At 40.5% G+C, this 17,359-nt stretch overlaps 1 protein-coding gene across 8 annotated transcripts in view; it reads right to left on the bottom strand.

Moving 5' to 3' along the window:
• The window catches only part of arhgef12a (Rho guanine nucleotide exchange factor (GEF) 12a), a 194,674-nt gene that overhangs the window by 48,952 nt on the left and 128,363 nt on the right, over positions 1 to 17,359 (bottom strand). For 7 of the 8 annotated variants that reach the window (XM_061878260.1, XM_061878263.1, XM_061878265.1 and 4 more), the window contains 7 exons: positions 16,398 to 16,505; positions 16,141 to 16,275; positions 8,780 to 8,878; positions 3,981 to 4,091; positions 3,815 to 3,913; positions 3,687 to 3,729; positions 3,498 to 3,603 (listed from right to left, as the gene is read on the bottom strand). In XM_061878260.1, the coding sequence (XP_061734244.1) occupies positions 3,498 to 3,603; positions 3,687 to 3,729; positions 3,815 to 3,913; positions 3,981 to 4,091; positions 8,780 to 8,878; positions 16,141 to 16,275; positions 16,398 to 16,505 (701 nt within the window). The remainder of the gene's footprint in view (positions 1 to 3,497; positions 3,604 to 3,686; positions 3,730 to 3,814; positions 3,914 to 3,980; positions 4,092 to 8,779; positions 8,879 to 16,140; positions 16,276 to 16,397; positions 16,506 to 17,359) is intronic. The other variant, XM_061878267.1, reaches the window with a different exon arrangement.

Genomic DNA, 17,359 nt, shown 5'->3' with positions numbered 1-17,359 from the left:
GACTACTCAGGAACAACCACCTCTCACAGGAACTGCTGGTGTCCTTTAACCAGTGCTCCATTGAGAGCATCCGGACCTACTGCATCTGTGTGTGGTTCGGCAGCTGCACGGCCGCAGAGAGAATGGCGCTCCAGAGGGTCGTAAAGACCGCCCAGAAGATCATCGGATGTCCCCCCCCCCCCCCCCCCCCCCTTTCTGACCTGTACAGCTCCCGCTGTCTCAGGAGAGCATAGAGCTTCCTGAAAGACCCATTCCACCCAGGACACTGCCACCTAGAACTGCTACCCTCGGGCAGACGCTATAGGGTGCTAAAAGCGGGCACAAATAGACTAAAAAACATTTTTTACCCAAGAGCCATAGCAGCATTAAACAGGCACTGAGTGAGCACAATATGTATTTTTATTTTTTATTTTTTCGGACTATAATGTGCAATCGTGTTATATGTGAATATACATGTGTGTGGATATATATATATACATATATATTAGGGGTGTAACGGTATGTGCATTTGTATTGAACCGTTTCAGTACGGGGGTGTACCGAAGGAGTTTCAAAGCTAAAGTCCTAACAAGTTGCTTTGATTCTTCTGCCTCTGTGTCAGCACCCAGCATTGTCCCACCCACACAACCATCTGATTGGTTGCATACAAAGCGATAACAGCCAATCAGCAGTGCGTATTCGGAGGGCATGTAGTCAATGCTTCAGCGTTGAGCAGATAGGTGTTTAGCAGGTGAGCATAAGACGGCATACTCTCCCCAAATTATAATAAACACCTCCCAGTCAACGTTGTAGTTACATCACTATGAGCCCGTTGATGTTCTAGAACAGGGGTAGGGAACCTATGGTTCTAGAGCCAGATGTGGCTCTTTTGATGACTGCATGTGGCTCTCAGATAAATCTTAGCTGACATTGCTTAGCACGATAAGTCATGAATAATTCCGCTGGTAATCACAGTGTTAAAAATAATGTTCAAAATATAAAACATTCTCATGCATTTTAATCCATCCATCCATTTCCTACCGCACCTGTTCAAGAAATAAAAATGTTATTAAAAATAATTAAATTTATTATACTCTAAAAATGTTCGTTTTACTTTAAAATTGCACGCATTTTGTTGTGTTCAGTGTTAAAAAATATGATATGGCTCTCACGGAAATACATTTTTAAAATATTTGGCTTTCATGGCTGTCTCAGCCAAAAAGGTTCCCGACCCATTAACACGATAAGTAATGAATAATTTCGCTGGTAATCACGATGTTAAAAATAACGTTCAAAATATGAAACATTCTCATACATTTTAATCCATCCATCCGTTTTTTACCGTACCTGTTCAAGAAATAACAATGTTGTTAAAAATAATTACTCATTTTACTCTAAAAATGTTTGTTTTACTTGAAAAATGCACGCATTTAGTTGCATTCAGTGTTAAAAAATTATGATATGGCTCTTCATGGAAATAGATTTTAAAATATTTGGCTTTCATGGCTCTCTCAGCCAAAAAGGTTCCCGACCCCTGTTCTAGAAACTTAAACTGCAGCTCAGCTCGCTCGCAGTCCTGGCTTGAGGTGAAGGCTAATTAGCTTTTAGCGTAAAGTTAGCTCATTTTGCTGTGTGTAAGTGTGTGTGTGTGTGTGTGTTAGGGACAGCAAATCCCTGTCTGTGTTATTTCAATTGTGTTCAGTGATGAATAGTCTCTCCTATTGCTATTGTACTATTTTTTCAGCTATAGTTACATTAATCATTAGTAATGTAGCAGCCTAGTTCTGAATGGGAGGGTCCCTGCTATCACATGTTGACAAAAATATAACATTTGCATTAAAAAAAATACACTACAGGCTTCCCAAAAGCTGTAATAAATTAAGCATGATGAGTTGACCTGAAACTAGCTGTGTGTAAGTGTGTGTTTGTGTGTGTTAGGGGCAGCAAAGGCCTGTCTGTCTGTTATTTCATTTGAACTCCATGGTGTTCAGGGCTGAATAGTCTTTCCTATTGCTATTGTACTATTTTTTCAGCTATAGTTACATTAATCATTAGTAATGTAGCAGCTTACTTTTGAATGGCAGGGTCCCTGCTATCACATGTTGACAAAAATATAACATTTGCATAATAAAAATCCGCTACAGGCTTCCCAAATGCTGTAATAAATTAAGCATGATGAGTTGACCTGAAACTAGCTGTGTGTAAGTGTGTGTTAGGGGCAGCAAAGGCCTGTCTGTCTGTTATTTCATTTGAACTCCATGGTGTTCAGGGATGAATAGTCTCTCCTATTGCTATTGTACTATTTTTTCAGCTATAGTTACATTAATCATTAGTAATGTAGCAGCCTAGTTTTGAATGGCAGGGTCCCTGCTATCACATGTTGACAAAAATATAACATTTGCATTAAAAAAAATACACTACAGGCTTCCCAAATGCTGTAATAAATTAAGCATGATGAGTTGACCTGAAACTAGCTGTGTGTAAGTGTGTGTGTGTGTGTGTGTGTGTGTTAGGGACAGCAAAGTCCTGTCTGTGTTATTTCATTTGAACTCCATGGTGTTCAGTGATGAATAGTCTCTCCTACTGCTATTGTACTATTTTTTCAGCTATAGTTACATCAATCATTAGTAATGTAGCAGCTTACTTTTGAATGGGAGGGTCCCTGCTATCACATGTTGACAAAAATATAACATTTGCATTAAAAAAAATACACTACAGGCTTCCCAAAAGCTGTAATAAATTATGCATGATGAGTTGACCTGAAACTAGCTGTGTGTAAGTGTGTGTGTGTGTGTGTGTTAGGGGCAGCAAAGGCCTGTCTGTCTGTTATTTCATTTGAACTCCATGGTGTTCAGGGATGAATAGTCTCTCCTATTGCTATTGTACTATTTTTTCAGCTATAGTTACATTAATCATTAGTAATGTAGCAGCTTACTTTTGAATGGCAGGGTCCCTGCTATCACATGTTAACAAAAATATAACATTTGCATTAAAAAAAATCCGCTACAGGCTTCCCAAATGCTGTAATAAATTAAGCATGATGAGTTGACCTGAAACTGTTTAATGTTGCACTTTTATATGTAGAAGAAAAGTTTTGTCATTTCTTTTCATCAAAGCAACAATTTGAGGCAGTTTTATGTGGATTAACGTGGGCAGATATATTAGAGTGTTCCCAATGTTAAAAGGATAAAGCCATTGTTTACAAATTTGGTAAATAAATAACCAAAACATTTATATTTTGTTGTTTTCTTACTGTATCGTCAATGAACCGAACCGTTACCTCTAAACCGAGGTACGTACCGAACCGAAATTTTTGTGTAATGTTACACCCCTAGTATATATAGATACATATATTATTTTCAATCTTTTTTTTTTATTATTTATATTATCAAATTGTATATGCACCTCAGGAGATCTGCTCCAATTTTCATGTTCTTAGAACCTGTTCACTGCAATAATAACAATAAAACTCTATTCTAAATGACTGAAAACAATGTAAAACACAGCTGTCATCCAACCTGAAATCCTCCAGGTTCTTCTGGATGTCCGGAAGCAAAGAGTCCTGCAGTGTTTGAACGTGCTGACGGTTGATTTCCTCTGGGATCAATTCTGTCCGCCGCCGATCTGCAAGAACATGCATTCACATAAGATAAGTCTTGTGCGAAAACATTGAGGTGACGACGTAAGAGAAGTTGGGAAAAACTGACCAAGGTCGGAGGAGATGGAATCGGGAACAACCACTTTTAAATGCTGAAAAGATGAAAACAACAACCGTGAAATAACTGATGACACGATCCTTTTCTGCCTTTGATTTCAATGCAATAACGGTGCTTACTGCTCCACGATCAATGAAGAAGGTGTGGAGGTCCATGAACACCCGTCTGGTCTCTTTGGAGTTAGTCTGCTTGAAGAAGTCGGCGTAGAGATAGCACAGCTGGGGACACAAGCCAAGCAAATGTATGAATAAAAGACCATTCCAAGTTGATAAAAGGGGTTCTTACCACAGGGGCAGGATCAAACTGAGATATGACGTGATGCAGGAAAGCTGCAAGGTGGGCGGGCCGAGACTTGAGCTGCTCGATGCTGGTGAAGCGGTAACACTGGCCATTTGTCTGGAGGATAAAACGACATGAACCAAAACAATATAACAGGGGAGTATACTAGGACCTTTACTGTTCCTAATATACGTGAATGACATGCCATCAGCATGCCACTGTGAATTGTTCCTGTATGCGGATGACTCGGCCCTGCTGGTATCCGGCAAGGACAAGTCACAGGTGGAACAAATCCTCAGTGCTGAACTCCTCAATATTTGCACCTGGCTCGCTGACAACAAGCTATCCATACACTTAGGTAAAACGGAATCCATTCTATTTGGGTCCCATATCAAACTTAAGAAGGTCAGTGACTTCACTATAAAAGTGGGTGACATTGTTATCACCAGGAAGGATGAGATCACCTACCTAGGTTCCATTCTAGAGGCTAATCTTTCCTGTGATAAAATGGCAACCAAGGTGATCAAAAAGGTCAACCAAAGAACGAGATTCCTCAACAGAATCTCCTCTCTGGTCAACAAAAGCACCTTGAAGATTCTAGCGGGAACTCTCATTCAACCCTTCTTCGATTACGCTTGCACCTCCTGGTACCCCAGCACCTCCAAAACCCTCAAATCTAGACTCCAAACATCCCAGAATAAACTAATCCGGTTACTTTTAGACCTCCACCCCAGATCACACCTCAATCCAACCCACTTCTCCAAAGTGGGCTGGCTCAGGGTGGAGGACAGAGTCAAACAACTTGCACTGAGCCTGGTCTATAAAATCCGCTACACCTCCTTGATACCGAAGTACATGTCAAATTACTTCCTTAACGTAAATGACCGCCATAACCACAACACCAGGGGGAGCTCCACAAACCACGTTAAACCCAGATTTCGATCTAATGAAGGTCTTAACTCATTCTCTTTCTATGCCACATCAATGTGGAATGCACTCCCAACAGGTATAAAAGTAAGTCCATCTCGATATTCCTTCAAAACCGCTCTAAAACAACACCTCCAGGCAACTTCAACACTTTACTAATACCCTCCTCCATTCACATCCCATCTCCCCGGATTATAAACAACTCAAATGTACTTCTAATGTATATACTTGTTCTTATGCTATGTGAACTCACTATGTTCTCTGCTGGCTGTACATATCCTACTAAATAAGACCTACACTGTTTCAATGTCCGTTTCTCTGTTGATGTAATTGTTGATGACTGAAGTTCTGATATCAACCAAAGCTCCTCATCCCACCCCCCGGATTGTAAATAATGTAAATAATTCAATGTACATACTATGATGATTAACTTGTGTGATGACTGTATTATGTTGATAGTATATATTTGTACCATGAATTGATTAACGTGGACACCGACTCAAACAAGTTGAAAAACTTATTGGGGTGTTACCATTTAGTGGTCAATTGTACGGAATATGTACTGTACTGTGCAATCTACTAATAAAAGTATCAATCAATCAATCAGTTAAATGACGACTGATAATGTAGATCAGGGGGGTCAAAAGTACGGCCCGAATATGTTTTATCCTGCTCGCGTGATGAGTTTGCCAAATATAAAAATGAGCTGCTTTTTTATTTTATTTTTGTGAACGAAAGAAACTGCTGTTCTAAATGTGTCCACTGGATGTCACAATAGCAATTCTGCTGGCAAGCAAACAGTATATAAGAGGTACACAGTAAAGGGGGACTCTGGCTCTTCCTCCTCAACCCACATGAAACTTAAAACCTCCGCTTGAGATGGTTTCCTGTGGACGGGACTCTCGCTGCTGTCTTGGATCCGCTTGAACTGAACTCTCGCGGCTGTGTTGGAGCCACTATGGATTGAACTTTCACAGTATCATGTTAGACCCGCTCGACATCCATTGCTTTCGGTCCCCTAGAGGGGGGGGTTGCCCACATTTGAGGTCCTCTCCAAGGTTTCTCATAGTCAGCATTGTCACTGGCGTCCCACTGGATGTGAATTCTCCCTGCCCACTGGGTGTGAGTTTTCCTTACCCTTTTGTGGGTTCTTCCGAGGATGTTGTAGTCGTAATGATTTGTGCAGTCCTTTGAGACATTTGTGATTTGGGGCTATATAAATAAACATTGATTGATTTCTTCTGCTTCGAAAACATCGTCATTTAGCAGCCTCGTTGCCCCAAAATGTCTGTCAAACACGAGAAAAGTGAACTTAACCTTTTTGAAAAGTTTTGCCCTCGTTTTCTTACGGTTTATTGACATGTGGACATGACAAAGGAGGTTTATATGTTGAGTTTTTGTTCAAGCCCAGAAAGACTGTGACTTAAAAGTTTAATCCGGCCTTTTTAGATACACTGAGACAAAGTCCAAGCTCATTGTGTTCTCATGTTTTTGAAACTGCACCAACTTCCTCTGCATTTTCAACAAATTTGAAGTGTTTTTGTCCAGAGAATTATTTGTGATTTTTACGTTTTCATAATTACAATCAATCAATCAATCAATCATTTATTTATATAGCTCTGCCGCTTCTTTTCTTTTTCTCCTATGTCCCCCCCTCCCTTGTGGAGGGGGTCCGGTCCGATGACCATGGATGAAGTACTGGCTGTCCAGAGTCGAGACCCAGGATGGACCGCTCGTCGGGACCCAGGATGGACCGCTCGCCTGTATCGATTGGGGACATCTCTACGCTGCTGATCCGCCTCCGCTTGGGATGGTTTCCTGTGGACGGGACTCTCGCTGCTGTCTTGGATCCGCTTTGAACTGAACTCTCGCGGCTGTGTTGGAGCCACTATGGATTGAACTTTCACAGTATCATGTTAGACCCGCTCCACATCCATTGCTTTCGGTCCCCTAGAGGTCCTCTCCAAGGTTTCTCATAGTCAGCATTGTCACTGGCGTCCCACTGGATGTGAATTCTCCCTGCCCACTGGGTGTGAGTTTTCCTTGCCCTTTTGTGGGTTCTTCCGAGGATGTCGTAGTCGTAATGATTTGTGCAGTCCTTTGAGACATTTGTGATTTGGGGCTATATAAATAAACATTGATTGATTGATTGATTGATGATAGCCCTAAAAATCAAGTGTCTCAAAGGGCTGCACAAGACACAACGACATCCTCGGTTCAGATCCCACATCAAGGCAAGGAAAAACTTAACCCAGTGGGATGGCAATGAGAAACCTTGGAGAGGACCACCCTCTAAGGCAGCGTTTCTCAAAGTGTGGGGCGGGCCCCACCTGTGGGGAATAGAGACATGACAGGTGGGGCGCGAGGAACGGGAGGGAATTTCACTTCAAACATTTTTTTTATTATTCTATTCTTGCGGCGGCCATGACCAAGAAGAACGCGGAGTTGGAATATAATTACAACACTTTATGTACATATTTATATCATATTTACATAATATGTAACTACAAGCTCCGTTCACAGACAGAGTCCCATTGCTTTTATGAGCGGTCAAGCGAGTCAAAAGACAAATTTTTTTTATATTTTTTATTTGTGGCGGCCCTAATTCTTTCGTGGCGAGCCGCCACAAATAAATGAATGTGTGGGAAACCCTGACTTGAATGTTACTTGATGTTCAATAAATTTGAAAATGTTAAGCTTGGCATTAGTGTTCTGTTGTGGCGATGGGGGCAAGTGGGGCTTGAAAACCCCCCCTTGTCCAAAGTGGGGGATGACAAAAAAAAGTTTGAGACCCACTGCTCTAAGGAGACCGGTGCAATAGACGTCATGTGGGTCTAGCATAATATTGTGAAAGTCCAGTCCATAGTGGATCTAACATACCGTATTTCCTTGAATTGCCGCAGGACATATAGTATGCGCCTGCCTTGAATTACTGCCGGGTCGAACTCGCTTCCCAAAATAATTAGCGCATGCTTAGTATTACCGCCTGCTCAAACTTGTGACGTCACCAGTGACACTTACCCTGTCATCATTTTCAAAATGGAAGAGGCTGATTTCAATACCGGTAATTTGAAATTGCGTAAAGGGAAAAAGAATAAGAGCTATTCAGTAGGATTTAAGGTCCAAGCTTACATCACACTCAAATTTTTACTGCATACCTTTGGTAAGTGCCGAAGTGAGACGAGGTTTTAAAATAATTAGCGCATGCTTACTTTTACCGCATGTCTTTGGTAAGCGCAGGAGTGAGAAGAGATTTTAAATTAATTAGCGCCCCGGCGGTAAATAAATAAATAAATAAATTGGTTGTACTTGTATAGCGCTTTTCTACCTTCGAGGTACTCAAAGCGCTTTGACACTACTTCCACATTTACCCATTCACACACACATTCACACACTGATGGAGGGAGCTGCCATGCAAGGCGCCAACCAGCACCCATCAGGAGCAAGGGTGAAGTGTCTTGCTCAGGACACAACGTGACAAGGTTGGTACTTGGTGGGATTTGAACCAGGGACCCTGGAGTTGAGCACGGCCACTCTCCCACTGCGCCACGCCGTCAAGGTAATTCAAGGAAATACAGTAATAGTGAATGTGGGGCCAGCAGGAGACCGAGCAGAGACAGGTCAACAGTGCAGAGATGACCCCAACCGATGCACAGGCGAGTGGTCTACCCCGGGTCCCGAATCTGGACACCCAGCACTTCATCCATGGCCACCAGACCTGTGCCAAACCCCTGTTCTATTTTTTTGCCAATTAAAACAAAACACAACCTGAAGTTGTCTTTATTTTTAAGTTATCATGCCATGATTTTACCATTTCCTCAATCCTGAGCTAAAGTGAGTTTGACACACCTGATGTAGATGGTCATGAGGTAAAATACCTGCTCATGGTCAGAATCAAAATAATCGTCCTCTGCGCCGATGATGTGCGAGACGATGCGAGAGGCAGGACTGCTGGCTGTGGTGGGAGAAACGGAGTCCTGGGGACAACACGACAAGTGTGAAATTAATTAACCCTCTCCAAAAGTATCATCGTTCATCTTTTCAAAATGTACACTGTTTAAATATATATTTTGAAGTGGTCAGCGTTAATTTTTTGTCAGAAACAAACTTCATAATTAAATAAATTCACTTGATACCAAAATTAAAAACACCTGCACACTCGGCTCAAATTAGAGCCACATAAAAAGCAGCTGATTTGACCAACATTTATGTCATTTCATGTCGCATAATTGCAATTTTATGCGATTACAGCAATATTATATGAAAATAACACTATCTGAACTTTTTTTTCCCCAGAGCCTGAAGCATAGGGCGAGGAAATAATGCTGAAAATAAGTATGTCAACCAGGGGCGTCGCCAGACAGATTTCACTGGGGCACGTGCCCCACTGTTGATCTGCAGTGCCCCAGTAAAAATGTCACCAATAAAAAGAAAACGCTTCAGAGTTTTAAGTCTACATAACATAAACAACAGCACATATTACTCAGTATGGTAATTGATTGCTACTGTATTCACTCCACAAAACAATGAGCACATGGCTAATTAATATGGTAATTTATTCACGTGTGAAAAAAGGGAGAGAAAGAGAGAGAGAGAGAGGATGCTAATCACTGCTGAGGCAGGTAACGTTAGCCAACAACAATTTGTTAATTACATTATTATGGCATTCCACCAGAAAAGGGTGGAATGCCATCTCCGGGTTGGGGAGGAGACCCTGCCCCAAGTGGAGGAGTTCAAGTACCTAGGAGTCTTGTTCACGAGTGGGGGAAGAGTGGATCGTGAGATCGACAGGCGGATCGGTGCGGCGTCTTCAGTAATGCGGACGTTGTATCGATCCGTTGTGGTGAAGAAGGAGCTGAGCCGGAAGGCAAAGCTCTCAATTTACCGGTCGATCTACGTTCCCATCCTCACCTATGGTCATCAGCTTTGGGTCATGACCGAAAGGATAAGATCACGGGTACAAGCGGCCCAAATGAGTTTGGGTCTCTCCCTTAGAGATAGGGTGAGAAGCTCTGCCATCCGGGAGGAACTCAAAGTATGTGTGTTTAGGGCACGTCCAACCGGTAGGAGGCCACGGGGAAGACCCAGGACACGTTGGGAAGACTATGTCTCCCGGCTGGCCTGGGAACGCCTCGGGATCCCCCGGGAAGAGCTAGACGAAGTGGCTAGGGAGAGGGAAGTCTGGGTTTCCCTGCTTAGGCTGCTGCCCCCGCGACCTGACCTCGGATAAGCGGAAGATGATGGATGGACATTATTTTGATTTTGATTTGACTCAAACTGTAACTCCTAGATGGATATCAGAAAGTTATTGTCCCGCAGCAGAGAAGAAGCAGCAGGAATGAGAGATGTAAGTGAAGTCCTAGCTAGCTAGGCAACATCATTGTCTTAAGTTGATGCTAAGTTAGCTAACATTATTCCTTGTATCAAGACAAACATATTCATTTGCTGTACGAGCTGTCGGGGGAATTTCCAATCAACATGAAACATCATGTTGGTTATTGTCTGCTGCTTCTGCATCAAAGATGATTTGGAGTCAGCATGTGTGAGTCAAATGCTTTATCTTCAGGAAAAAGAACATTTTTCCATATCATCAAGTCGTGAGCCAAATTTTTAAATCATTCAAGTTTATTTCACCGAAAAATAGCACAGTAGACTTGTCTTGTTAATCGCTGTGACTTTGACTAAAATAATCTTGTTTTGTCAGCAGAAAAATGGCTGCAGCTAAAGCATCTGGTTTTGTTTCCAGAAAAAAATTGTAACATTTCTGTATTTGTTTTCAGAAAGATGGCTGAAAATATCGGGTTTTGTTGCCCATTTAGATTTTAAAAAAATATTTCCATGTGTGTCCTGAGTCCTCCTCCAACTTGTTAGTCGCTTTGCCTTTTGCTAAAATACTCACTAATAGTCACTAGAAAAATGGCTAAAAATATCTGCTTTTGTTGCCACAATTTGATTTTTTTCTCCCTAAACTTTTTTTTTTTCCATGCACACATGAGACTAAAAATGACACACAATCCACTTTTATGTGAGGAGCCAGCAGTTGGGAACCACTGGTCAACTGTATAACAGTTACTGTAATATTTCCATGTCTGTCCAGAGTGATTGACCACTTTGCAAAAATGAAAAGGAGACGTTACAGTTTACTTCTCAGAAAATGATTCCCTGAACAGACACACAACATTTGTTCATTTATTCTACTACTGTGGCTTTATTCTGTTGTATATATTTTATAGTTTTGTGTATCTGAAATAGGATTAGCCACATTGCCATAAATGGAAATTAAATAATATAAAATAACCCAGAGATGTAGGGCTGCTTTATTTTATTTTTTTTACTTCTGTAGATGTCAAATTTGCAGATGATTACTGCAATAAATATTTCAAAAAGATTCATTGCTCTTCCTTTTTGCTTTTACCAGTAGCAGTTTAGAAGTCTGGAGTAAAAAAGTGCACAAGTAGGTCAAATGCATGAGTTAATTTCAGGTGGTTCATCAAAGATCCATACAACATCATCTGATATGATTTCATAGTTTAAAGCACTGTTTATGTATTTGTTATGATAAATAAGTGCTAAAAATGTTTTTGGTTGCATGAATTATTTGTGCCCCAGGTGTGCCCCAGTCCAGTATTAGGTCTAGTGACGCCCCTGATGTCAACCTCACTGACGTAGCCTGACTGCTAACCTCACCAAAACAGAAAGACACAAAACTGCATGCAAGCTCACACTAAAATACACGAACCTGATCATTTGAAACTTTGGCATTTTCAACATTGTAGCAACATTTATGAGTCAGAAATGACGAAATACATCATAGGTCACCTCTAAATAAAAGCACAATTTATTTTGAATTATCAATCAATCAAACTTAATTTATATAGCCCTTAATCACAAACGTCTCAAAGGGCTGCACAAGCCACAACGACATCCTCGGCTTGGATCCTATGTCAGGGCAAGAAAAAACTCAAACTAATGGGAACAACAACAACCCTTGAAAGGGACCATGTGGTCCAAAAGGGGGTCAATTTAAAGGCCTGAGTATACAAAATTATCAGCCATTTTTTTAATGAGTTTAATTTGTGTTTCTTAAAAATGAAGGACAAAAAATGTGATAAAATTGTAAATCACATTTTATTGAAAAATTCAGAGATGTTATTTTTAGGCCATTTTGCCCACTAATAAGTGCCAATAATGCATTGAGTACCAGTTGAATATTATTAAATTAGTTTATGAGAAATATGAGAAAAAATAAAATACAACTTATAATTTAAAACTTTGGCATTGTTTAACACAATTTTTCAACATTGTAACAACATTTATGAGTCAGAAAAGATGAAATTCATCATAGGTCTGCTCTAAATAAAAGCAAAACTTTTTTTTTGAATTATCAGTCATTTTTTAATGAGTTTAATCATATTTTTTGTGAAAAATTCAGAGATTTTATTTTTACGCCATTTTGCCCAGGCCTAATATGTGCCAATATTGCATTGACTACCAGTTGAACATTATTAGATTAGTTTATTTCGAAGGACTAAAACAAACAGAATTAGCCAGAAGGCTAGTTTTCATCTGTAGTCCTCTGGCCATGATGTAAAAAAGGCAGTAAAATTACAATTTAAAAGAAAAAGAAAAGAAAGACAAGAGAAAAAGAATAAAAGCGCACAATACATAAACAATATGAGAAAAAATTAAATACAGTTGTGATCAAAATTATTCAACCCCCACACAATTTTGGTGTTTTAGCAAGTTGGACATTTATTCCGTATTTTGTTTGTAGTCATATCAAATAAAGATGTGTCAAATAGACAAATGCAACTTAAATTGTAACTCTGTATTTTACAAAATACCAAAAAAGGACATTTTTCTTAATATCTCATTGACAAAATTATTCAACCCCTTGAAGATCATAACTCTTAAGAACAGAATTTGAATAAGGTCTTTTCAATTAGGTGTTGAAAACACCTGTAGATGTGATTAGAACCATAACGAGCAACAATTAAACTGATTGAAAAAGACTGTGATGCTCAGCTTCTTGTAGATGGTCAATGGTGTATTTGCAACATGGTGAAGTCCAGGGAGTGGTCAAAGAAGTCCAGAGAGGAGGTCATTTCTCTTCATAAGAAAGGATATGGATGTAAGAAAATAGCAAAGACATTACACATTCCACGACACACAGTTGGGAGCATAATTCGCAAGTTTAAAGCTAAAGGCACAGTGGAAACACTACCTGGGCGTGGTAGAAAGAGGATGCTGTGTGCAACTGCTGTCCGGTATTTGAAGCGTACAGTGGTGAAAACCCCCCGGGTAACAGCTGAGGAACTACAACAGGACATTGCAGAGGGGGGAACGCAGGTTTCGTCCCAGACAATAAGGCGCGCACTACGGACTGAAGGCCTCCATGCCAGAACTCCCAGGCGCACCCCACTTCTGACTACCAGGCACAAGTAAAATACACTCCAGTATGCCAAAAATCATCTGGACAAACTCCAAAGGTTTTGGGAAACTGTTCTATGAATTGATGAGACAAAACTGGAACTCTTTGGGCCTATGAATCAACGTTATGTCTGGAGGAGAAAAAAATGAAGCTTACAAAGAGAAGAACACCTTGCCTACTGTTAAGCATGGTGGGGGGTCAATCATGTTCCGGGGCTGTTTCTCTGCCTCAGGTACCGGGAATCTCCAGCGCGTTGAAGGCATTATGAATTCTATTTCCTAGCAGGATATATTAGCTGCAAATGTCATGAAGTCAGTGAGGAAGCTGAGGCTTGGGAGACATTGGACCTTCCAACAGGACAAGGATCCCAAGCATACCTCCAAATTAATAATCAGAGTGGTTGCAGAAGAAGGACTGGAAGACTCTGGAGTGGCCTTCACAGTTGCCAGACCTAAATCCTCTAGAAAAGCTGTGGTGGGACTTGAAGAAGTCCAAGAATATGAATGAACTGGAGGCCTTTGCCCAAGAGGAATGGGCTAAAATACTGTAGATGCTTGCAAGAAGCTTATGTATCACCTTTGAAGGATGTCAGTACTGTTCTACTAAGTACTAAAGATGCATGGAACTAGGGGGTTGAATCATTTTGTCAATGAGATATTAAGAAAAATGTCATTTTTTGCTATTTTTTAAAATACAGTGTTACAATTTAAGTTGCATTTGTCTATTTGACACATCTTTATTTGATATGACTATAAACAAAATACGGAATAAATGTCCAACTTGCTAAAACACCAAAATTGTGTGGGGGTTGAATAATTTTGATCACAACTGTACAACAATGGATGGATTACAACATTATCTTAGCATCAAAACAGGCTCGTCTTCTAGTGCTGTCAACTGTAGGCGTTGATAAGCCACATTTTAAATTTTTTGGTGAAGGCTTTGCAAGTTGTGACCAGTTGAACCTCCTCAGGAAATAAGTTCCACACATTTGTCCTCCTTACTGACCAAGCCGACTTACTAAAAGTGCTCCTGCACAGAGGAATATAACAGTCACCTCTGACAGAGCCTTGAGTGACACGCTTACTGCTGGGTTTTTTTTTTGGCTGATGAACCCTGCCAGAGGATCTGGAGCCAATTCATGCAGTTCTTTATAGGTCACTTTTAAGTCTGCAAATGTGTGAAGACTGTCCCACTTTACAATACTGCATTTTTTTTCGAATGGTACAGTGCCTAAGTTTTATATCCATAACCTTAATTGCCTGTTTGTACAAGACTTGCAATGTTTTTTTTAACTCCGACCAGCCTGAGACCAGCTGGTAAGGCAATAGTTGGAAGTGGCTGAAAATCATCGAATGCAAATACAATTTTGTGGCTTCAGTTGACATTTAATTTCAAATTGAGCAAAAATTTGCGAGATTAAACTTGAGTGTTTTACACAATTTGCCAAAAACGAACAATTTCCCTTGTGGATCATTAAAGGGGAACATTATCACAATTTCAAAAGGGTTAGAAACAATAAAAATCAGTTCCCAGTGGCTTGTTTTATTTTTCGAAGTTTTTTTCAAAATTTTACACCTCCCGGAATATCCCTAAAAAAAGCTTTAAAGTTCTTGATTTTCCCTATCTTCGAAAACACTATCCATTTCCCTGGGACGTCATACAGTGCTGCCAATACAAACAACATGGCGGTTACCACAGCAAGATATAGCGACATTAGCTCGGATTCAGACTCGGATTTCAGTGGCTTAAGCGATTCAACAGATTACGCATGTATTGAAACAGATGGTCGGAGTATGGAGGCAGATAGCGAAAACGAAATTGAAAAAGAAACTGAAGATATTGAGCGAATAGCTATTGACGCTAATCGGCCATAGCATGGGTGTACCTAATGAAGTGGCCCGTAGCATGGCTGCCTTATTAGCATCGCCGGTAAAATGTGCGGACCAGACGATCAGGACTTTCGCATCTTGTGACACTGGAGCAACTTAAATCCGTCGATTGGTAAGTGTTTGTTTTGCATTAAATGTGGGTATCTAGTTTCAAATGTACATACAGCTAGCGTAAATAGCAGGTTAGCATGGATTAGCGTAGAATGTTAGTATCGATTAGCTGGCAGTCATGCCGTGACCAAATATGTCTGATTAGCACACAAGTCAACAACATCAACAAAACTCACCTTTGTGATTTTGTTGACTTAATGGTTGCAAATGCATCTGCAGGTTATCCATACATCTCTGTGCCATGTCTGTCTTAGCATCGCCGGTCAAATGTGAAGACAATTTGGTACATTCAATGGTGGTCTGGCGGAAGATTTCTTGCCAGTGGTGCAACTTGAATCCCTCCCTGTTAGTGTTGTTACACCCTCCGACAACACACCCACCAGGCATGATGTCTCCAAGGTTCCAAAAAATAGTCGAAAAAACGGAAAATAACAGAGCTGAGACCCGGTGTTTGTAATGTGTTGAAAATGAAAATAGCGGGTGTGTTACCTCGGTGACGTCACGTTCTGACGTCATCGCTAAAAGACCGATAAACAGAAAGGCGTTTAATTTGCCAAAATTCACCCATTTAGAGTTCGGAAATCGGTTAAAAAAATACATGGTCTTTTTTCTGCACCATCGAGGTATATATTGACGCTTGCATAGGTTTGGTGATAATGTTCCCCTTTAAAGTTTTTATAAGTCTAAGTCTAAGTATAGTATGAGCTTTAAGGGAAAGCTCTGAATCTATTATCAAACCAATATATTTATATTGCCTGACATAAAAAATGGTTGACAAAGAAAATACACAAACATGTATGACTACCTGGTCAGTGGCCTCCTCTGTCTCCGGGGAGTGGCAGGAGTTGAAGCTGTTCCTTGGTGTGCTCTTTGGGCTGGGGTAGGACAATTCTCTCTGGCAGAAACTCTCTGGGGATCCCAGACCCAATCCCGAAGATATCTGTTGGTTGGATATTATCATAAGTCACAAATGAACACCTAATCATCACAGACCGTAGGAAGCACATGAAATATAATTGCTCTGAAATAATTGCGTGTTTGGTATTGGCAATGATGACTTACAGGGGTGCTGCTCCAGGACAAGTCAGCACTCCGGTCCCCGACCGAGGCATGAGTGTGCTCAGTCTCAAACATGCTACCGTCATCTGCATCTCCACCTGGGGAAGCCTCCTACATGTACATGGACACTTATTTGTGATAAATGGAAGAGGACAACATCCCAACAAAGGCTAGAATATCTACACAAATACAAAGCCAAGGCTGTATGCAGGATGCGAGAAACAGGAATTAAAATGGGGGTGGGGGGTGTAAGAAAAACAGAAGTACAGAGGGTTGGCTGCAAAGCAGGGTAAATCAACTGGCGGGATTGACACCCAACCGGCCTCCGAGTTCAGATCAACACTTGGGGGACAAACATTTTTGCAGCAAATTCCTAGAAGCACTACAGTGGTCCTGTTGTATAGAGGAACTTGGACCACTGCAAACACATTGGCAGATCCTTGCATTGACATTTTAACCTTTCAGTTCAGTTCATTTATTTATGTTTTCCGCCCAAAAAATAAAAAAAAAAGGAATAAAATAAAAATAAATCAATCAACAAAACATTAAGGTAGAATATGAATAAAAAGGAGCAGAAATAAGTTTTAAAAACGCTTAATATCTGCCCCCTATTTTTACAAATACAACAACTGACTTTCAATGATGGCAACTACAAAGCCATATATGCATTTTACAACAATTACCGTATTTTTCAGACTATAAGTTGCAATATTTTTCATAGTTTGGCCTGGAGTGCTACATATACTCCGGAGCTACTTATGTGTGAAATTATTAACACACTACCATGAATTGATTAACGTGGACCCCGACTTAAACAAGTTGAAAAACTTATTGGGGTGTTACCATTTAGTGGTCAATTGTACGGAATATGTACTGTACTGTGCAATCTACTAATAAAAGTATCAATCAATCAATCCAAATGATCGTAAAATATCAAATAATATTATTTATCTCATTCGCGGGAG

Source organism: Nerophis ophidion, linkage group LG18 (assembly GCF_033978795.1).
Source record: "Nerophis ophidion isolate RoL-2023_Sa linkage group LG18, RoL_Noph_v1.0, whole genome shotgun sequence".
Classification (NCBI taxonomy): Eukaryota; Metazoa; Chordata; class Actinopteri; order Syngnathiformes; family Syngnathidae; genus Nerophis; species Nerophis ophidion.
The sequence above is the reverse complement of the archived record's forward strand: the minus strand, read 5'-3'. Positions and strand labels throughout refer to the sequence as shown.